Raw genomic sequence first — 20,502 nt, forward strand, 5'->3', positions numbered from 1 at the left:
TGTAAGTCGTGCGTGGTAATGGTACAAGCATTGAGGAGCCCTTGTGCAATCATCATCTCACTGTGGAAATTCTTTCTGCAGCAGCTGCGTTACTGCTCATTACCACCACAGCCTCCTAAAGCTCTGCTCTCCCCAGGCCAGGGCTCAGCTGTGGATCCTCGTGGGCTGACTGAAACATGTGGCTTCTCCACATAAAACAAGGGTTTGTGACTTTATTTCCCTCCCCTCCTTGGAGCAATTGCTAAACAATTCTTTGGGAAAAAAAAAAAAGTGCACGGGTTTCATATAGACACTTGAGAACAATGCTGTGCAGCTTTGGTGAGCCCTGGAAACTGTCACCCTGTGCTGCTCCCCGTGTGAAACAAGCTGGTGATTGAGTCCAGGCCCTTGTAGGCAGTCTTCAAACCAGCTCCAGAAATGGTGGCTCTGGCTGAAAAACCAGATTGAAGATGAAGAATCACTCTGAGCTTGCAGGAGGGTGAAAGAGGAGTGAATCCCTCTGCCTGTGTCACAAATGTTGTGTCTGGGCACTGGTTCTGTGGGAGGTCTGTGAGGAACTCCATAGCTCGTTCTAGTTTTCTTCCAACAGGAGTAAAAGGAGATTTCTTTTAAATCCAGTTTAATTTGAGCTCCTCCTTCATTGCTGGATGCCAGGGAGGGGTGTACTGAGATGAGCTCAGCTGGCTGAGCATGGTGCTAATAACACCAAGGTTGTGGGTTTCATCCCAGTATGGGCCATTCACTTAGGAGTTGGACTCAGTGATCCCTCTGGGTCCCTTCCAACTCAGAATATTCTGTGATTGCTGTGACTGTGATTGCTGCAGACAGCAGACCTGAGCAGGAAGCCCAGCACAGCCTCGTGCTGCCAGCTCAGAGCAGAGCAGCCTTCAGCAGCAGCCAACCACGGATATCTCAGCATGACCCTGGAGAAAACAGCTGGAGAGCACCATTGGAGCACTCACTGAGATCCAAGCCTGGAGGATGGCTGTGCCATGCACAGTGTTCACCATCTCCTTGTCCTTTGTGCTGTTGCAAACCAGGTGACACCAGTGAGACACAGGCAGAGCCTCGTTGTTCCAGCAGGACCAAGTGGACAGAGAGAGCCCTGAGTGTTACTTGCATGCTGGCTGGTTCTGTGTTTCAGATAACCCCACCAGCTTCAAGTGGTGTGCAGCTGCCAGCTCCTAGGGACAGGCCATCAGCAATTCACAAGGGGCTGAGGTTTCAAGAGTTCCTCCTGAACAACATCCCTTCTTCCTGCTGCTTGCCTGGCAGAGGCACAGCACAGCAGCACCCATGGAGTGCCTGTTGTGGCATCTGGGAGGAGGCTTCACCAGCAGAGGAATTAGAAATGTTATATTTTCCAGTTTTCTGTGAGTTTTCATCAGCTGATACTGATGTGGCTGGCAGAGAAGTGCTTTTACATCAGTTGTTAGGAAAGCATGATGCAGATGGATTTATAAATGAAGTTATGGAAGATGCTCTCTCTCTTTGAGGCTGTTCTGGCACTGCTGCTCTGAGGACAGCAGCTTTGACACAGGCAGTTGTGCAGTTGGCCTTGTCTTGGGGATTTAATTCAGCATTCCCAGCTTCCTTCCTTGCCCTTTCCAAAAGGTGTATTCCTGACACAAATCTTCTCAAAGGATGAGCAAGCATGGTCTGTTGCCATGAAAAAGGGGCTGTGGCTCTCCTCATCCAAAATGGTTCTGCTTAAGCTGGAAGTGATGAATGTCTTGCAAATGAATCTGTTTTTTAAAATACACCCCCACCTTTTTACATGCAGGGAAGAACTGCAGCTATTGTGAGGCTGAATCTTTGCCTAATTAAATTCACAGTAATCTCCTGTGAAGGCTCAAGAGAGATTCAGAGCTTTGTGCTGACTGCCTCAGCCCTGTCCTTCATTGCTGGTACTGTGACATTGTCCCCCTGTGCCTGCTCTGGGGTGGGGGGTCCTGAAACATCCTGCAGCAGCAGGAGCTGTGCTGGTGGGCACACATGGGCAGGACTGGCAGGGAGGGATCCTGGAGCCACTGCTTCCCCTGGGCTTCTTGCAGAGTCTGGTGTTGGCAGAGCTCTGGGGTGGTGTGTGATGCAGGAGCACTGCTGTCCCCATCCAGTCTGGCAGGGAGGCTGCTCCAGCTTGGATTTCTGATGTTGGGCTGCTCCAGCTTGGATTTCTGATGTTGGGCTGCTCCAGCTTGGATTTCTGATGTTGGGCTGATGCTGAGATGGTGGGTGGCTGCCTGGGCTGCAGCTGAAATTTCTCCAGGGTTTCTTCTCCACTCCCCTTTAAGCAGCAGCTTTTGGTAGCCTTGCCAAGTGGACCAAAAAGGCTCCTCATCCATCATGGCTCACAGCTCCTACGAAACCACTGGATGTGGAAAGCAGCTCCCAAATAGGAATCTTTGAATTCCATGAACAAAAGTATTTCTAAATTGATTACATTACTGCTTCTTGAAAACACATGGTGGAAAATCACACAGCAGTCCAGAAGAGGTCTTCTCTTCTGTAGGCTGTGTTCAGAGGAGACTGCATCCCTCTAAGTCTGTTTTTAGCATCCAAAATATATTGGCCAGAGTGTCAGAAGCTTTCTGCTCATCATCTCCAAGAAACTCCCCTTCAAGGGTCATGTGCTGCTCCTCTGGAATCTTAACACTTTGCATGAGAAAGAGCAGATACAGACTTCCAGGGCTGTGGCTCTGGCTTTCACGGGCCTGTTGAAATGCATAATGAAAAACAAGCTTTCTTGTGCTCTGCCTGTACTGTGGAGTAAAAGTGTGGAGTTGACAACAAGGAAAAGAAATGCTGAGATGCAGCAGATTCAGCGGGCAAGTAATCTGGCATCATCCCTGAGTCTGGCCTTTAAATGAGCAATCAGCAGGGAGTCACTGTGTCCCTGGTTTTGTTTGGATGTGGGACAGAGGCTGGAGAAGGAGAGCTGAATCATTTGCCCCATGGGTCAGAGCCTTGACTTGAGCAAGGGCGAGCCTTGTGAGGAGCAGCACTTTGCACCAGCACTCGTAATTTGGAAATTATGTTAGAAGCAACTTTTGATTACACTTTCTCAGGCAATCCCAATGACAATTAGTCATTTGCACCTACCATGTTCTGCTTCTTCAATAGCTGTAGTGAAGAACATTTGTTAATGTTTAGTGGTATTTGACTTGTTTTTGTTTCTGTCAAATCAGAACCTTTTGGACAAAAACCTCCAAATCACATCCAGCTCTCTTAAGGTTTACACTGTTAAATCTAAATATCCTCACTGGCACATTCTGTTTTATCTGGTTTCTGTATCCTCATTTAGTGCAGGGCCAGGAGGAGGGAAGCTCTCTGCCTCCTGGCTGGAGGATCTCAGTTCCCAAGTGCCTTGGACTGCTCCCACGTGTAGGTTTTGGGTAATGAGATTGTGGAGCTCAGGGTCAGAGGTGAGGTACTCAATGCCAGTTTTGAAGACCCATTCATTTTTGCAGGTTTTCTTCTTTCCCTTGCCAAGCTGGAAATACTTTAAAGGCTGCTTGGTTTGAGAAACTGTAAATGAATAAGTAATTTTTAAGCTCTTCTACTTGCTTAAACAAGAAAGGATTGGGATAAAAACACTTGTTTAATTAAACAGCTACTTGGTATGGTTCACAAAAGCTTGAACTCCAGCAGTAACTCTCCTAATTCACAGATTCCTTGGGAATTCAATGACCTTGAGTTTGCTGTGCTTGAAACTTGCCTGAGTTCTTGGCTTCCTTTCTGGAATACTTTGGAGAGGAGAGCAGTGCAGGAGGCACTGCAAGGCTCTTGAGTGAGACCAGCACTGTTCCACTTAGGATCATATGAGAAGAGGCATTTGTGTTGTGCAGAATAAACTTCTTGCTTCAGAGCATGCCTGGGCTTACTGCACTCAGAGGTCACATCTGCCTCTGCTGCCCCAGCCATGGAAATTTTGAGTACTGACTGCTCAGGATGATTTTCTTGCCTCTCTTTATGAAACAAAGCAAACGTGAACCAGCAGTACATGATGAAATTTGTGTGAGAAGTGACTTGTCTGAAGAAACACATCATTTAATCGTGCCCCAGAACTCAGGGCTTCACCTGCCAGCTGAGAGGAAAGTCTGATCTCCCAGCAGCAAGTGGCATTTCCTGCATCCTTTCCTGTAGTGGCAACTGGGGAGCTTAAAGCCATGAATGAGTGGCCAAGTTCACTGGAAGTGAGTGTTTATCCATTACTTCCCTGTGTTTGTCTCCACCATAATAACTCTGTCTGAGGAGTGGCTTCAGTCATGTCAGTGTTTAGCTGTGGGATATAAAGCATCAGGATTTAAACAGAAAGAACCCTGAATATGCAGAGTTGTATCCAGGGGGTCCCTACAGTCTTCCTCTCTAGCAGAGGGAAGTCACAAAACGCTGCTGCTCCTTTCCCTTGGCAAAATCTTTCATCAGTTGAGCTGTATTGGCGATGTATAAACCAGAAAACTGGAGATGTGTTGTGGTTAATCAGTGCAAAGTGGCAAAATGGTGCTAGTGCAGTTCCTTGGGATGAGGTAGCAGAAGGACTTTAATTTCCCTTCAGCAGGAGCTGCCCCCTTGCCTCCAGCTGTGCCACATCTTTGTGAGGAGGAGATGGACCTGAGCATCCTGCCTGGCTTTGGCTGCAGAGCTGTGGGGCTGTCCCAGCACCTGCATTGCTCCTGTGGCAGAACAGCTCCACACTGGGACCCACATCCTCATCCCCTCCTGACAGAGGTGCTCTGAGCTCGGTGACATTAACCATCATTGGGCTTTCAATTAGCTGGGCTTTGTATTGAAACCCATCTTGGGCATTTCGAAACCTGCCACAGAACATGTCTTATCCATGATTGCTGTTCCTGAGGCTTGTGGGGCTGTGTTTTCTGGGCTCTGGTAGCACAATCTGGAGCTGTGAGAGAAAGCCCTCGGGGGCTAATCCGTGGCTGCGGGCCAGTTTCTGCATAAACTGGTCTTATTTTTAAAGTCCATTTTCTCCAGTACACTTTTTTTTGGCCTGCAAAAGACTTCTTCATTTAAAATGAAGAACATAACACTCTCTCCTTTCAGTTGGTCTTTTGGACATGAGCCAGCAGTGCCCACAACAGCTGTACCACAGTTTAAACATTCAGTCTCTAATGGTTTGGGGAACATTAGGGTTTTTAAGGCTTCAACAGGTCTAGAGTAAATAGTGGTCAATAAAGAGTAGCTCTTCTTTGTATCCCTATGCTCTCAGTGCTCTGCACTAGAATAAAGCATGCTTAGAATATAATCATTGCAAAATTAATATCCATGAAAGGTTCTTTTTTTTAAAAAAAAAAAAAAGAATCATAGAGAAACCTGTTTCACTAGAAGAAGAGTTTGCAAGAGTTCAGCTCTCAAGACTCTGGTAACAGGCATGGGGAATCTGGCACGTAATGTCTGTGGGAGACGTGCATGTCCTGGGCTTGTGTCACTCCCCACGTGTGTCTTTAGTGACTGGGACAAGCAAATAAATCACAGGTATTCCCTTCTCTATGGCCTCCTTCCACCCACCTATTGGTGATGTACACAAGAGTTAATTCTGATTTTGTGTCTTCCTTACGGCTGTCCAGTGTTGCATGGAGTCAAAAGCCAGTGTGTGCTAATTGGTGATATTTAGCACAGTGCTTTGGACCCAGATATGGTAAGAAATTATATTGGCAATGATTGGTGATAGGTGGGCATTGCCCCTGTTAGTGATTGAACCCAGTGCTGGGGAGCCTTAATGATTTGGGCAAATCAGTGTTGGTGGAGCTGTCAAATGGCCTGGAGGGAGCTGCTCATTTCCTTCATTTCCTTCGAGTGTGTAGGTGTGGGTGAGCAAAGAGAATCCATGTGGGGCTGGTTTCTGGCACAAAGCCCTGGGGCCTCACAGCCCTTCTGTGGCCCTGGGTCCAGTGTCCACCCTCGCCTCGGCCCGAGAAGGGTTAAACTGCTCTGCTGGCCACTGGCCACTCGGGCTTTGTGTGCAGCACTCGGTGCCACTGTGAAGCAATGGTTTGTAACTCCTTGTACTCTCTGTAGGGAGTTGTTTAACCCCTTCCACCCCCCTTCTTTGTGTTTCCTGCTGGTGTGGGGTGTACCTTGGCTCCCTGGAGGGATCGGAGCTGCGGGATCCTGGCACAGCCCGTGCCTGCTGCTGAGTGCCAGGGACAGGGGGACACTGCAGCAGGAGAGGGGGAGACTTCACAGAGAAAACATGGAACGTGCCAGCCTTGCGAGGCATTCTCCTGAAAAATGGGATTATATAAAAGCCTGGCTGCTGTGGTGCTTCTCATTAGCTGCACGGCAGGGTTGGCCGGAGGCAGGGCTCGGGCAGTTGCCACCTTCTTGGCTGGAGCAAGGTGCATGTTAATTGATGCTTCAGTTGTAAATTGCTTTGTGTTGGAGCCCCACTAAAGGCTTGCTGAGATAGGTTTTATTCTCAGGTTTTGAAGCAAGCTACTTTTGGGAGGGGGCAGGAAGGAGTATTAGAAGGTAACTGGTCTACCTAAGAGGTTACTCCTGTGTGGCAAGCCAGAGCTTTAAAATATACTTCTTAATTTTAATTTGTGCCATTTGCTAGGGGTTGCTATCTTTACTTCCATTGGGATGTTTCATAACATTTTCCTACCCATCAGTATTCTATTAAAACTTTGTTGTGTAATCTGAAAGCCTTTCTGCTTGTCATGGTTTCCTCTTCAGAATGCCCTAGGTAGCAATTTTGGAGTAAATGCATTCAGGCTGCATGGTCTTGATTTTGTTGTCTTATAAATTCAAAACAAGACTTGAAATTAAATCCTATTGTAAATTTTCCTTTAAATAATGATGGCCTAATGATGTGATTTAAGAATTTTTATCTGATGTCACAGGACTCCTGGAAAAGCCTCTGCCTATAGTTGTTGTTAAAACGTCAGTGAAATTGGTTACCATATACATTTAATACTTGTAGTTTCACATGTGTGTAGTGTTAGAGGATAGATCAGTGTTGTCAGTAGAATTAGTGGGTCCTGCAGTGTTGGACTGAGCCTGTTCTTCCCATGAGAGCTCTCCACTGCAATAAATGGTGCTCACAGGACTGACCCTAAGTGGGTGTGATTTAAGGTCTCCTGGAGCCCTTCACAGCAGCAGCCAGGTTCAAAGTGACCAAAAAAATAAAGCTTTATTAGTAGAGGAAACAATACAGGGATAGAAATGAAGAACAGTCTTTTGGATGAGTGGAAAAAGCGTGTTTCTTGGGAAAGCATGAGGTTCATTCAGTTTGGATAACTCTGCTGGACGTGGGATAAGCCCGGCTAACCTCTGCCCGTGGCGCTCTGTTCAGTCCTGCCTGCCTTCTAAAGGGATATTATCCATCTCGACAGGCAGCTCATCTGAGGCTGCCAAGGGGCCATGGCCAAGATGTTCTCCTTTGGCTGCGTTCTGTGCAGATCCATCCATCCTCTGGCCTGGATTGCTCCCAGACAGCGTGCACGCAGCAGGGATCACTTGGGGAGAGCGGGAAGAAGGTGAACTTGAAGGAGAAGGGGGTGGGGCACTGCTGGTGACCCACAAAATAAACGTCCTTTCTTTCTCAGTCCTGCTGCAGTCCCTCCCTCGCTCCTTTGCAGTGATTTACGTTTGCTCAGATTCAATCCCTGCTCCCAGTGGGCCCAGGCTGCTCCGTGCTGTTGGCGGCAATATGCCCAAAGTCAGGTTTCAGCATGCACAGGCAGCTTGTTGAGATAGAGCAATTAAATCCAGGTGTAATTTTATCCCTGAGCTTCAGTGTCCGTCCACAATAATGGGAAAAATGCAACCAAAGGCCTAATAAAACAGGACTAGTGCTGGCTCTGAGCAGCTGGTAAAAGGAAGGTTTCTGTCCTGGTGATTTCCTTTTTAGTGCTCTGTTTGATTGCCATCATATTTGAGACCTTCTCCCTTTTATTGAGTTTGGCTCTTTGCTGACCTTTTACACAAGCTTTATTGCTCTGTTTCCTGTGGCAGATTCTACTGCAAGTAACAGAGATTGCATCCCATACTGAATGAGGGTGCTGTGTCAGCTCTAGCAGGTTGATGACATTTATGCTGTGACATAGAATCTGCCCGTGGTCTTTTTAAATTTCCATTATCTAAGCTGGTATATACCTTTGGTCTCAAGGTTTTATTTTCAGTTTATTTTCCACATTATCATCCTGGTTTGCCTTTCATGATATCAGCTACTGCCTGAGCTGCTGAGGACTGCAAAGCTGGTTGGTCTGCTTTCCTAATACTTGTGAATTTAATCTCAGCTCACTGGCTTCCTGTTTTGAAATAGCAAATGCCACGTTAAAGATGTTTTTATTCTGGTGTACGTGTGCATCCTGTATTACCTGACTTCTGGAACTCTAGGAATCTCAGGTGCACTTTACTGTCCATTGACATTTTAAAATGACAGACGTAGCTTTGCATTGCAGCACTTGAGGTAGGATATTTGGCATCTTGACGAAAACATTCAGCAACCTGCATTTTTAATGCCTAAACCTGGATTTCTAATGCCTAAATGGCATTTAGGTTTAATGGAAAAGGTGTTGTCAGATTTGCTTAGTATGTACATGGCATCCCTTTTTATTCTTCTTTATTATTTATATGAAAACAATGGGAAACAAATGAATAATGAGAGTTTTGCAGTGAACACTTCACGGTGTTATTTTCCTGGTGATGGTGTGTTGTTGTTGTGAAATGAGCTTACAATGGACTTACTGCAGAATTGTTTGGCCGCCGGTGATACCTCTAGAATGGGCTGCAGTAATCCCAAATCCATTATAGATGTTTCTTTCACCAGTTCACAATGAATAATCCTCTTAATTTCCTTGAATAGCAGCTGGTATTGCTACAACCTGTGCCTAAACCCAAGCACAGCTTATTCAGAAAGCCTTCTGGCCCTGTGAGCGAGGGGGAATTCTCTCCCAGCAGGGTAGCGTGGGCAAACGTTCACAGGGTCAGCTCTGCCAGGCTCTGACTTCTCCTCTCTCTCTCTCTCTCCCCTAGATGCAGCAGCTGTTCTATGAGAATTACGAGAAGAACAAGAAAGGCTACATCCGTGACCTGAGGAACAGCAAGATCCACCGAGCCATAACGCTGCACCCCAACAAGAACCCCCCGTACCAGTACAGGCTGCACAGCTACATGCTGAGCCGCAAGATCGCTGAGCTGCGCCACCGCACCGTGCAGCTGCACCGCGAGATCGTGCTCATGAGCAAGTACAGCAACACCGAAATCCACAAGGAGGACCTGCAGCTGGGCATGCCGCCCTCCTTCATGCGCTTCCAGCCCCGCCACCGCGAGGAGATCCTGGAGTGGGAGTTCCTTACGGGGAAGTATCTGTACTCGGGTGCCGACGGGCAGCCGCCCCGCAGAGGGATGGACTCGTCCCAGCGCGAGGCGTTGGATGACATCGTGATGCAGGTGATGGAAATGATCAACGCCAACGCCAAGACGCGGGGGAGGATCATTGATTTCAAGGAGATACAGTATGGATACCGCAGGGTGAACCCCATGTACGGAGCAGAGTACGTGCTGGACCTGCTGCTTCTCTACAAGAAGCACAAGGGGAAGAAGATGACGGTTCCCGTGAGGAGGCACGCGTACCTGCAGCAGACCTTCAGCAAGATCCAGTTCATGGAGCACGAAGAGATGGACGCCAAAGAGCTGGCCAGCAAAATCAACCAGGATTCTGGGTCCTTGTCCTTCCTCTCCAACTCGCTGAAGATGTTTGTTCCCTTCCAGCTCAGCAGGTCCAAAGCAGACAGGAAGGAGCTCAAAGACAAGAAGATCAACATCCTGATCCCTCTCTCCGGGCGGTTCGACATGTTTGCGAGGTTCATGGGGAATTTTGAAAAGACGTGCCTCATTCCAAACCAGAACGTCAAGCTGGTTGTCCTGCTTTTCAATTCCAACTCCAACCCTGACAAAGCAAAGCAGATCGAGCTGATGAGAGATTACCGCTCCAAATACCCCAAGGCTGACATGCAGGTTCTGCCGGTGTCGGGGGAGTTCTCAAGGGCACTGGCTCTGGAAGTCGGATCTTCTCAGTTCCAGAACGAGTCTTTACTTTTCTTCTGTGATGTTGACTTAGTGTTTACCACAGAATTCCTCCAGCGGTGTAGAGCCAACACAGTTTTGGGTCAGCAAGTGTATTTTCCCATCATTTTTAGCCAGTATGATCCAAAGATTGTTTATAGTGGAAAGGTTCCTAGTGACAATCATTTTGCCTTCACTCAGAAAACAGGTTTCTGGAGGAACTATGGCTTTGGTATCACCTGTATTTACAAAGGTGACCTGCTTCGAGCGGGTGGCTTTGATGTCTCCATCCAAGGTTGGGGCCTTGAAGACGTAGATCTATTTAACAAAGTCATTCAAGCTGGCTTAAAAACTTTCAGAAGCCAAGAAATTGGAGTAGTCCATGTGCATCACCCTGTTTTTTGTGACCCTAATCTTGATCCAAAACAATATAAAATGTGCTTGGGGTCCAAAGCTTCAACGTATGGGTCCACACAACAGCTGGCTGAAATATGGTTTGAAAAAAATGACCCAAATTTTGGGAAAAGCAGCAATACTAATGGCTCAGTGAGGACAGCCTAATGTCCAGCTATGCTGGAAAAGACTTTTTTTTTAATTATCTAATTTATTTTTGGGAAAATGTTTTTTGATAATTCACTTTTAAAAGACCACACAGGATATATTTTAGAAATCATCGTTGTTTTCTTACAAAGCGCTCGTTTTGAGAAGAACAAGGCCCTTGGGTTTTTTTTGTTGTTGTGTTTTTGGTTTTGAACAAAACTGTGATCAATATTTGCCTTCAAAAAAAAAAAAAAAAGAAAAAAAAAGAAAAAAATTGTTTAAGAGTTATCTGATCAGCGGAAATCTGACTTGAATTAGAATTTCCTTATGAACAAAAGATTGTTTCCTACCGTTTCCGTTGCCGTCTTCACGGCTGGGATTCTGTAAATGTGGACCTGAGCGTGCAAAGCCAAGTGACAAAACGCTGTGTCTAAATGTTTTTGGTGTGACTGCTACCGTGCAAAGATTCTGCTCCTTTGGTTCAGGATTAGCCATTAATTCTCAAATTGCGTTAGAAAATCCGAGTCGCTGTGGCGATGAGCAAGGGTGGTAATCGCAGGAGGGGTTTTTGTTTTTCCCTAATAGCTGATTATTTCAGTTTAAAAATACACCTCCACTTAGGATGGGCAGGCGAGGGAAGGAAGTAAGCACAAGCCGTGATCCGGTTAGTCCTTGTAGAAATTGTTGTGTTTGGAATGCTGGGGGAAGCCGTGGTGGGAATGCTGAGGAGCCAGGGGAAGGGGCTGGGGATGGGAATCTCTGGCAGCCAAACGACAGCACACAATGAACAATCCAAGATCCCCGAGGAGAACCTGGAGAACTCCTCTGCCCCGAGTGTCCCGCGCCCGATCGCGTCCATTTCCTTCGGTCACCTGATGTTAATGGGAACAATTATTACATTTGATTGCTAGTTTTGTTTTGGGATTTTTTTTTTTCTGTATCTGCTAGACCGTTAATTTATTTAATATCCATTGTTTTAGGTTCTTGACCTTTCCTTGAATATCTGTTAGTCATTTTAATATTTTATATATATATATATGCGTGTGTAAATATATATATATATATATTAGGAATGTATTGCATCTTCTCACTGATAAGGTAGTGTACATCATACTTACAGTAAATGATCTCCAAAGATTACTTTCTAAAATATTTTTTCATGGATCTTTTTTTTTTTTCCTCCCCCAAATTTCTTCAACATTTTTGGAATGACTTCAGTGAGTTTAGGAATTTTTTTGGTATTCTAAGAGGAACTGGGGATGAGGAGGCTGAATACAAGGAAAGTGTGATCCCTATGAGTTAACACCTAGCAAGGTAAGAGAAAATACACTAAATAAAGTGCCTTAAAGCCAGATAGGGAACCCTGTACACTGAGACTTAGACAGTGACTGGACATGGTCATTGAAGCAGATGATCTCTTGGGACCTATGTACCTGTAAATATCCTGCTCAGCAGAAACAGAAAATAAAAACCAGCGAACAATATATTTTTCTATCGTATCCTCCAGCCCCATTTCATCCCATTGCCCTCAGTTCCACTTTGCCTGCCCTTTGCCCTTTGGGAAGTGGAGGCAAGTGAAGGAATGGAGAAAACCCAAGGCTTTGGTGGTTGTTGCCACGTTTGAAGGGATCTTACAGTGCAATTGCTATTCCAGTAGAAGAAATAACCATTGTTTACATGTGTATGGAATATGAACTGCAACTAGCATAGCGTCTGTGTCTTACAATGTTCATCATTTTCTGGTGACAGTCCCAAGGATGTAGGTGCATGGAAAATTTTTCTTTTCCTCCTCTCTTTTTTTTTTCCTTTCTTTCTTTTTTTTTTTTTTTTAAGACTTGCTTCTAAGATGCAATAAAGATTTTTTTATTTGCAATTGGAGCTGCTCACGTTGTCAGTCCGTGTCGTTCCACCCAGCAGAGGCACAGAGTCACACACTTGGGAAGTAAGCCCAGGTAAAAGGATCTCTCTCTTCCAAAGGGTTTTAACTTCTGTGTTGTGGTCTGGGATGAGCCCAAGGTTTACATCTTGGCAGAAAAAACCCATTCATCAGGAGCTGGTGCTGATGAGCTGTGCCATTCCCTGGTTTTGGCTTTTTCCTTTTGAAAATGTTAAAAGTACTTCTGCTGCCTGAAAATACCCCTAAGTGTACATTTCAAATGCATACAGTGACAAGGGTGCATGGTGCCCTAATGTTTTGTGTGTTCAAAACACAGTAAAAATAATTATTAAGTGGGTTGAGCACTTATTTTTTAATAGCTATAGGAGTTGTTTGGTGTTGGTGTGAGGACAAAATTAAGTCCCAAAGCAAGAATCTTAGGGATTGCAGAGATGTTTCTTCACACAAGGGAAAAGGAAAAGAAAAAAACCCACCAAAACAAACAAACAAAAAAACCCAGCTTGTATTTGTGGTACAGAAAAGAGCTTAAAGAAAATGCACCCCAAAGAATGGCAGCAAAACGGAGGAAAAAAGCCTGTACTTGTACTGTATTTATTAACATTTATGATTATGTAGGACTTTTTTTAGCCCATAACAGCTGGTAAAAGCAGAATGTAACTGGAAAAAGCCATTTTGAGAACAGCACCATGTGGTATTGGGGTTTTTTTCCTCAGTTGCTGCAGTTCTAATTCTGCTGTCAAATCTCTATTAAGAGTGAGTTCTGTACCAAACTTGCAGCAGCCCTCGAGGCCTCAAATCGCAATTGATCACATATTTTATGGACTCACAGCTTAAGAGAAGTCCATTTTAAAGTAAAGTTTTAATTATAACCCTTTATGACAAAGTCTAAACACATAAACCCCATTTTATACTAAAGTAAGTGGCATTTGCTGCCCCACTTGTAAGGAACTGGACAGAAGTGGAAATCATCAGCTGGTAGGTGCTAACCCAGCCTTGACAAAAATCCCTTCTGGGGCTGGGACATTTCATCCTCAATTTACTCTGGTTGTTTGCTTCGGACAGAAGTTTCCTTCACCCTGAGGAAGCAGGAAAATCATGGAGGTTTTCCTCTGGGCCACAGAGGTGTGAGAAAATGAGATGGTGTCATCCTGAAAATGAAGGATGTGGTGCCCAGTCATGTCCTGTCTGTAGAGATGCTTCTGTTCTTTATTAAAACAATTAAAAATGTGAGACACTTCTTTCCCTCGTTATTCTGGTGCAGGTAACCTGGGTTGGATGCTGTGGCATCCTCACAGCAGTAAAACTCCCACCCACACAGAGCTTTGCAGCCCCTGGGCACATGGTGTTAAACCCTTCACCTTCTCTGCTCACCCCTGGATGAGGAGCTGGATTTATTAACTCTGTTTTCTCAAAGCTTTTCCCTCCTGCTCAAGGATCAACAATGGCAAAAAGAGGCCAAGGGAGATGGGAGGAAATGTGGGTCCAGAAAGGCAGTGGGTACTCTGGTGACATGCTGGATGTGACTATTTACATGGGACATTATTTATCTGTGACTTTGCAGAGTCACAGCCCATGGAAGGATTTCAGGTTTTGGTCCTGTGGGCACAGTGGGGGTTTATTACCCGTAAAGCTCAGTGCCCAGCTCCAGCCCCGTGAGGCTCCCCTGGACCTGGCTGGATGGTTCCTTTCAGCACAATCAGCACAAAGTCCTGCTGACCCAAATCTGCTTACTCTGAGTTTTTGTGGAAGCCTCTAACTTTACATTGCAAATTATTATCCTGAGCTGTTTCGCATGAATACTTGCTAAAAATACTCGGCTTGCACAGCCAGCCACAGCCGGGAGCTTTTGGAAAGAAAACCTTGCAGAGGCATTAAAAATGGGGAGAAGGTCCAGGCTCCACTGGGCTCCTCCTCTGCTCTGGCCTTGCTGATTCCTGGGCTGGTGGGACACTGCCCTGTTTTAATGAAGGTTTTGTACCCAGTGGACTCTGCCAATGTGAGTTATTGTGCTGACCAGAGCAAATTCAGGGGTTTGATCCCAGTTGGAGCTCAACAGCCACCTCCTTCCAGGCTTAGGCAGCCTTGGAGACAACCTGGGCTCCCCAGCCAAGGCAGTGCATCCCATGTGGAATCCTTTCCAACTATTTTCCTGGATTTTACCTGGCTGCCGCTGCCAGAGGCACTTTTATTCCTCACGTCCGAACTGCTGCCGACACTCCCAGGTGTAAGGAGTGTGTCCACATCCTTTCCAAGCTCCAGAACCATCTCCCAGGTCTCCTCCAGCCCAGGAATCCCTACCACCTTCTAAATCACTTTTATGGGTGGAATGAAAAAAATTAAATTAACATAAAAAAAAAAAAACAACCCAGCCCAAATACTGGTCTGGCTGAATTTATTTTCACACTTTAATTCAATAAAAACCTCGACTTTAATTGACCTGAATCAGCTCCAACATTTCCAGCAGGCTGGGCTGCAGTCTCTTGGAAATGGGGGGGGGTCCCCCCTCTTTGGTTGGGGATGTCAAGAGGATTTTGTCAGGGTCCTGCTCCACCTTTTATAAAAAGAATACAAAAGAGTAACACCACCTTTGTTTATTACTGACTTTTCACCTAGAGGGCTCCCAAAAGGGGCAGAGTTTAAAGCGGTTCTGTGATAAAACAAACTTCCAGTGCAAACAGGCTGGGATGTGGGGCAGATAAAGGCTGTTTGCTGTGCCAGGATGGCTCTGAGTGCTGGGGCAGGACCATAACAGCCCTGGGAAACCTGAACAGCTGTGGATGTTCCACTCATGGGCTGGGATGGGCTCTGTTCCTCTGCCAGCATCACTTGGCAGTGATTTCCCCAGTGCTGAGCAGGTGAGCTCAGCCCCCTCTCAGGCACCATTCTTATCCCAAACCCCATTCCTGGTCCCATCCTTCTCCTCATTTTCATTCCCATTCCCAGCTCCATCCCTGGCCCCATCCTCACCCTAATTTTCATCACAATCTCCACCCTCATTCCCATCCCCATCCCCAACCCCATCCTTACCCTGCTCCACCTGGGTTAAGCCCCTGAAGCCCAACCCAGCTCCCATCCAGGGGTAAGCTGAGGACAGGCCTGAAATAACCAGGATATTTCCTGTCCTTTTCAAGCTTGCTTAAAGAAAACTCATTTCCTCTGTCCCTTCAGTAGCAGAATACAAAGCAGCCAGTGCTGCCCCTTTCCCCACCTCCCTTAGAAATCACCTTTTTCCTTATGCTGGAGCTGAGAGCCCTTGGTGCTGTGTGGGATGAGGAGCATCCTGCTGCTGTGTCAATGTTCACCTGCCTTCCCTGTCCTGGGGGCACAAGAGGTGGGGTTATGCTCTAATATATCAAATTACAGCAATTCCTGCCCACTGTGCAGGGCACTGTGTGCCATGAGGCAGAGCCAGCCCTTCTTTCCCTTCCTGGCAGAATGAGCTGTAATATTCCCATTTTCCTACACCTGGAGGGGTAGGTTGGGTTTGGACAGCCCCAGGCTGGTGGGGTCTGTGCACCCACAGTGCTGGGGCCCCACAATGTCCTGAGTGAGCATCAGGATATGGGATGCAACCCAGTGATTTGCCCCTACATCATGCCTCCTCCCAAAAATACTCAGGCCATGCCCCAAACTGGGATATTGGGCACAGCTGTTCTTCATCCCAGGGCCTGACTCTGCACTGATGCCAGCAAAGAGACAGCCCAAACCAGGAATAGGAATCAGTATCCAATTGAATATAATCCTTTCAAAGCAGGTAAAGGACCATGGAGCACTCCAGGGAAAAGCCCAGGGAGCTGTGTGGCTCTGCTCTCAGCTCTGAGGGAGTGAAGCTGGGGGTGCTTTTGGGCTCAGTTAATCCCAGGCAGGTCCTGTTCATCTCTTTTTGCTTCCTTGATGAGTAAATAACACCCCTGGCACCCCCTGCCCTCCCACTGCTGGTGCTGGGGGTTAATCCACTCCCAGAGCATCTGCTTCCCCCCCAGCACCAAGCCCAATGCTGTTCTCTTGCCTCTCCTCAGTCAGCAGAAGGAATAACCCCCTGCCAGGACCCTGCTTGGGCTTATATTTATCAGCTGAAATAAAATAGTGAGGACTGAGATAGGTGCAGCTCCCCCAGACCCACACCTGGGGCTCGTGCTGCCCCTTTGTTCCCGGGCTCTGGGGCTTTTCCTGCCTTTGGCTGTGACCCCACCCCTTCCCCCTGATGCCCCTCACCTGTACCTGTCATCAGGAGAACAGGCTTTGCTGGTGGGAGAGATGGAAAGGAGCACTGAAATATCAAACTGTTTGAACTGGTGGGAGCTGATTTAATTTTGTTTTTAATGTCTGTTTATTTCTGCCCTTGGGGAATCATTCCTGCAGCACGTGCAGTGCTCACTTAATGGAGCCTTGTGCTAATGAGGTTTCAGGTCTGCTGAAGGGGGAGGATTTTGTTCTTATTACTCAGGCTCTCAGCTGCTTTTGGGAACCAGCCCCCTGCTCCCAGAGGTTTGGGACACACATCCACCACTCAGAGGTCCCCATGAAACCCAGGTGCCACCCCCTTCTGCTCCCTCCCCAGTGAGCACCCTGACCCACCTGGCAAGGAGCAGGGGATGGCTTGGTGTGTCAGGAAGGGTCTTGTGCAGCAACAGCCCCAGAGCAGTGTCCAGCAGAACAAGGGCCCTGCTGTGTCCAGGCCTTGGCCAGGGCCCACCAAAGGTTTGGGAGATGCTCCAGCTTCCCCCATGGGCACTGGGCAGCCCATGGTGGGCACAAGCCCACGCTGGCTTTGGGAGCAGCACGGCACCCAAGGTGTTCTGGTCAACAGGGACAGTAAGGAACTGCTGTGGTTGTCCCACAGGGTGTTTCCTCAAAGGAAACCTGCAAGGCTGAATGAAAGAATCAGCCCCTTTATAGCTCCTGTTGGGACTTCAGGTATCACAGGAAGAGTTCCTGCAAGTCAAAGGAATCTGGCAGCTGGAAAAGGTGACCATGAGACCTCAGCCCAGCCCTGAGACAAAGGCAGACAGCATGTCCTGGCAAGGGAGGGAAATTCTGGTGCTGCCATACCTGATTATGAGCTGCTGGAGAGGCACAGGGTGACAGTCACAGGCAAGGCCAGGAATGGAGACAGTCTCAGTACTCACAGCCCTGATTCCAGCTGTGCTCATCACAACCAGCACTTGAATCACACTGCAAACCCCAGACACCCAGTGCCAGTTGGGTTTCCAATAAAAACCACCAATGCAGTGTCATCCTGGGGAGGAATCAGTTTATTTTAAGATACATTCTGTTTCTGAAGAAGGATATTTTAGCAGCCTGCAACAGAAATGTGAACCAGAGGGTTAACCTGCCCGTTCGGCCTTGGCCAGCCTTGCCGATGCTCACACAAGATTCTTGGGATAAAAAAAAAGAAAAAGAAAGGTCCAAAATTCAAACTGTACACCTTTATACAGGGTGCTTAGCTGGGGACACTTTTTACACTGCTGTACATGCTTGGGATAATTAAGTGCAATTGGATTTAGAGCCAATACAGCATCCCAGGCCACTAATGAAGATAAAATACAAGCTGTGGTGGGCAGAAGCTGCACAGATACACAGGCAAACTGAGCTTATTGTGTTCCTGCTGCTCCAGAGCGCATTTCCCAAGAGAAACAGGAGTGGAGCAGAGACAGCTTATAAACCTTCCTGGTCAGGGGCTCCCTTCTCTTCCATCAGGAATATCTGTCACACCCAGTGGCTTTGTTTCCCATCAGCTCCATTGACAAGGCAGCAGTGCCATGAGCCAGCTCACTCACTCCTGGTGCAGCATTCCTGGCAAGTTGTTTTGGGCTCCCTCACAGGAACTCAGCACCACTACAGCTTCTAGGAACCAGAAATGCAGTGGCCAGCCACAGCTTCTCGCTGGCTCCTGCACCAGGGTGTCTCTACACAGGGTCTACACCTGAAGTAGGACACACACCCTAACTAATGGAGTTGCAGGGAGGTGGGAAGCAGCCCCACAGTGCAGGGATTCCAGCAGATGCATTCCTCCTGGGAACAGGGTGAATCAGCCCTCGGTGCCCGCGCTGCCAGCCAGCAGGCAGCTGGGACTGGGACGTGCTCAGACACCCAGGGCAGAGCCCACGGAGCTCTCCTGGCTGACACACACACAACAACAACAGCAGCAGCAGCCAGGGCATGCTGAAGGTGAGGAAGGAATTCAAAACGGGGAAGAACAAACTGGAAATCGGGGGATGAACAGAACTGCAGCCACTTTTGCTCTCACCAGTACAGGGGAGCGTGTGACAGAGCAGGGAGCTGGCCCAGCTCCCAGCCCTGCTCACAGCGGCTTCTTCATTCCCCAAAAGCCCTGGTGGGGCTCTGGGAACCCCAGGGTGCTCACTAGCAGCAAACCAGACACACAGTCCCCCCATCAGCCCTGGTGTGTCTCCGAGTCCAGGACGCTCCCGCTGATGTTGGGTGCAGTGCCACGGGCACTACCTTCTCTTGCGCATGCAGGTCTCCAGCCTGCCCAGCTCCTCGTAGGCCTGGTAGAAAATGTCAAAGTCTCTGGCACTCCAGCCCCTCCAGACAGCCAGGCACCTCTCCATGTGCTCGTTCTCAAAGCAGCACACCACTGTGTCCCTCGCTACCAGAGCCGCATCCACCAGAGTCCTGGGGAAGGAGCAGAGAGCAGGGAAGGGAATTACAGGGAAGGATGTCACAGGGAAAGGAGTTACAGGGAAGGGAACTGCAGGGAAAGGCATTACAGGGAAAGGAGTTACAGGGAAAGACATTACAGGGAAGGGCATTGCAGGGAAGGGCAGCTCTGTGAGCACAGCACTGGCTCATGAGCTTCCCTTCCAGCTACACAAGCTTTTTATAAGCTGCAAATCCTTTAGCAAGGAGAATGTTACAAAGACAGGGATCAGAAACTGTGTCACATCAAAACCAAGCAGCTCAGTGACATGGGAAAAGGTTTTTAAAGGGATTCAGGTGCCTAAATATGCAGGTGGGGGCTTAAGTCTGCCATGGCATTTGAAGTTGCTGCTAATCTCCTGATTTGCTAAATCCACAGACTCTTGTTCCCGCTGCCAGCTGGGCATTTTCAGAACAGTTCCATCATAACACAGCTGACAGGCTGCTGAGAGCTTCCACAGCCTGGAATAAAGCATGGAAGTGGGATTGAGCCTGCCTGTGTCAGCTCAGGGTCTGAGCCCCTGGCCCAGAGCAGCAGGCACAGCTGTGGCAGCACTCAGGGATCCGTGTGGTCCGTGTTGTATATCCTTCCCTTCATGGCCTCTGTTGAAGCTGGCCCTGCCGGTACCTCAGAGGGAGGTGGCTGGGCAGACAATGACACTTTTCCCTTGCAGGGTCCAAGGGACAGGAGTCCAGCCCTCACTGGGCTCCTTCTACCATTCCTATAGCAGATGGGGAAGGTTGGTGCCAACGTGTTTCCCCACAAAGGCACCCAGCTGGGAGCGCTGGCCACAGGACTATCCTTGGCAGCTGGTTTTTATTACAGACTGCCCCTACAAAGTTTTTATTACAGACTGCCCCCCTTTAATTACAGACTACCCCTACCTTTCCTCCCCTCCCTGCTCTGCTCTGCCATTTGAGCAGCCCCTTCCCTCTTCTCCCCTTCTGCTCTTTATCCTGCTGCTCAAACAGGGAGGGTCAGCGGCCACGGTGCCTGGTCCAGCCAGGCAGCAGGGCAGGACAGGTGTGAGATGTGGTATCACTTTGCCTGAACTCCACACTCAATCTCAGTGAAACAAAACCAGCCTAAGAGTACCTGTGACCAATAAAGAGAATTCTCTCCTCCCAGCTAACTGATAAAGACACTCAGTTCAGAGTAGAGGGAATGGCAGGAGCCTTTGATCTCCTGTTGTGTTTACCTGGCAGTAATAAACGATCATTTATAATCCTTAGCACTGCTTAACCTGCATTTGTTTGGACATAAATAGTACAATCCCAGACCGGTATTTAAGTGATCAGCAGGAACACCCCCACCTCTCCAGCAGTTATTTATTTCCTTGACTCTCCTTCTCTGTATGAAACATTTTAAA

The 20,502-nt window shown here is 47.8% G+C and overlaps 2 protein-coding genes across 4 annotated transcripts in view; one reads left to right on the forward strand and one right to left on the reverse strand.

The window, feature by feature from the left end:
• Nucleotides 1-11,285, forward strand: part of CHSY1 (chondroitin sulfate synthase 1) — a 74,002-nt gene extending 62,717 nt beyond the window's left edge. Inside the window, exon 3 of the mRNA XM_054642078.2 lies at nt 9,001-11,285. Coding sequence (XP_054498053.1) covers nt 9,001-10,593 — 1,593 coding nt within the window. The 3' untranslated portion in view covers nt 10,594-11,285. The remainder of the gene's footprint in view (nt 1-9,000) is intronic.
• A 6,421-nt stretch (nt 11,286-17,706) lies between these two features.
• LRRK1 (leucine rich repeat kinase 1) overlaps nt 17,707-20,502 on the reverse strand; it is a 73,166-nt gene continuing 70,370 nt past the window's right edge. For all 3 annotated transcript variants that reach the window (XM_054642085.2, XM_077185385.1, XM_077185386.1), the window contains one exon: nt 17,707-19,108. In XM_054642085.2, the coding sequence (XP_054498060.2) occupies nt 18,931-19,108 (178 nt within the window). In that variant the 3' untranslated portion in view covers nt 17,707-18,930. The remainder of the gene's footprint in view (nt 19,109-20,502) is intronic.

Source organism: Agelaius phoeniceus, chromosome 13 (genome assembly GCF_051311805.1).
Source record: "Agelaius phoeniceus isolate bAgePho1 chromosome 13, bAgePho1.hap1, whole genome shotgun sequence".
NCBI classification, from domain to species: domain Eukaryota; kingdom Metazoa; phylum Chordata; class Aves; order Passeriformes; family Icteridae; genus Agelaius; species Agelaius phoeniceus.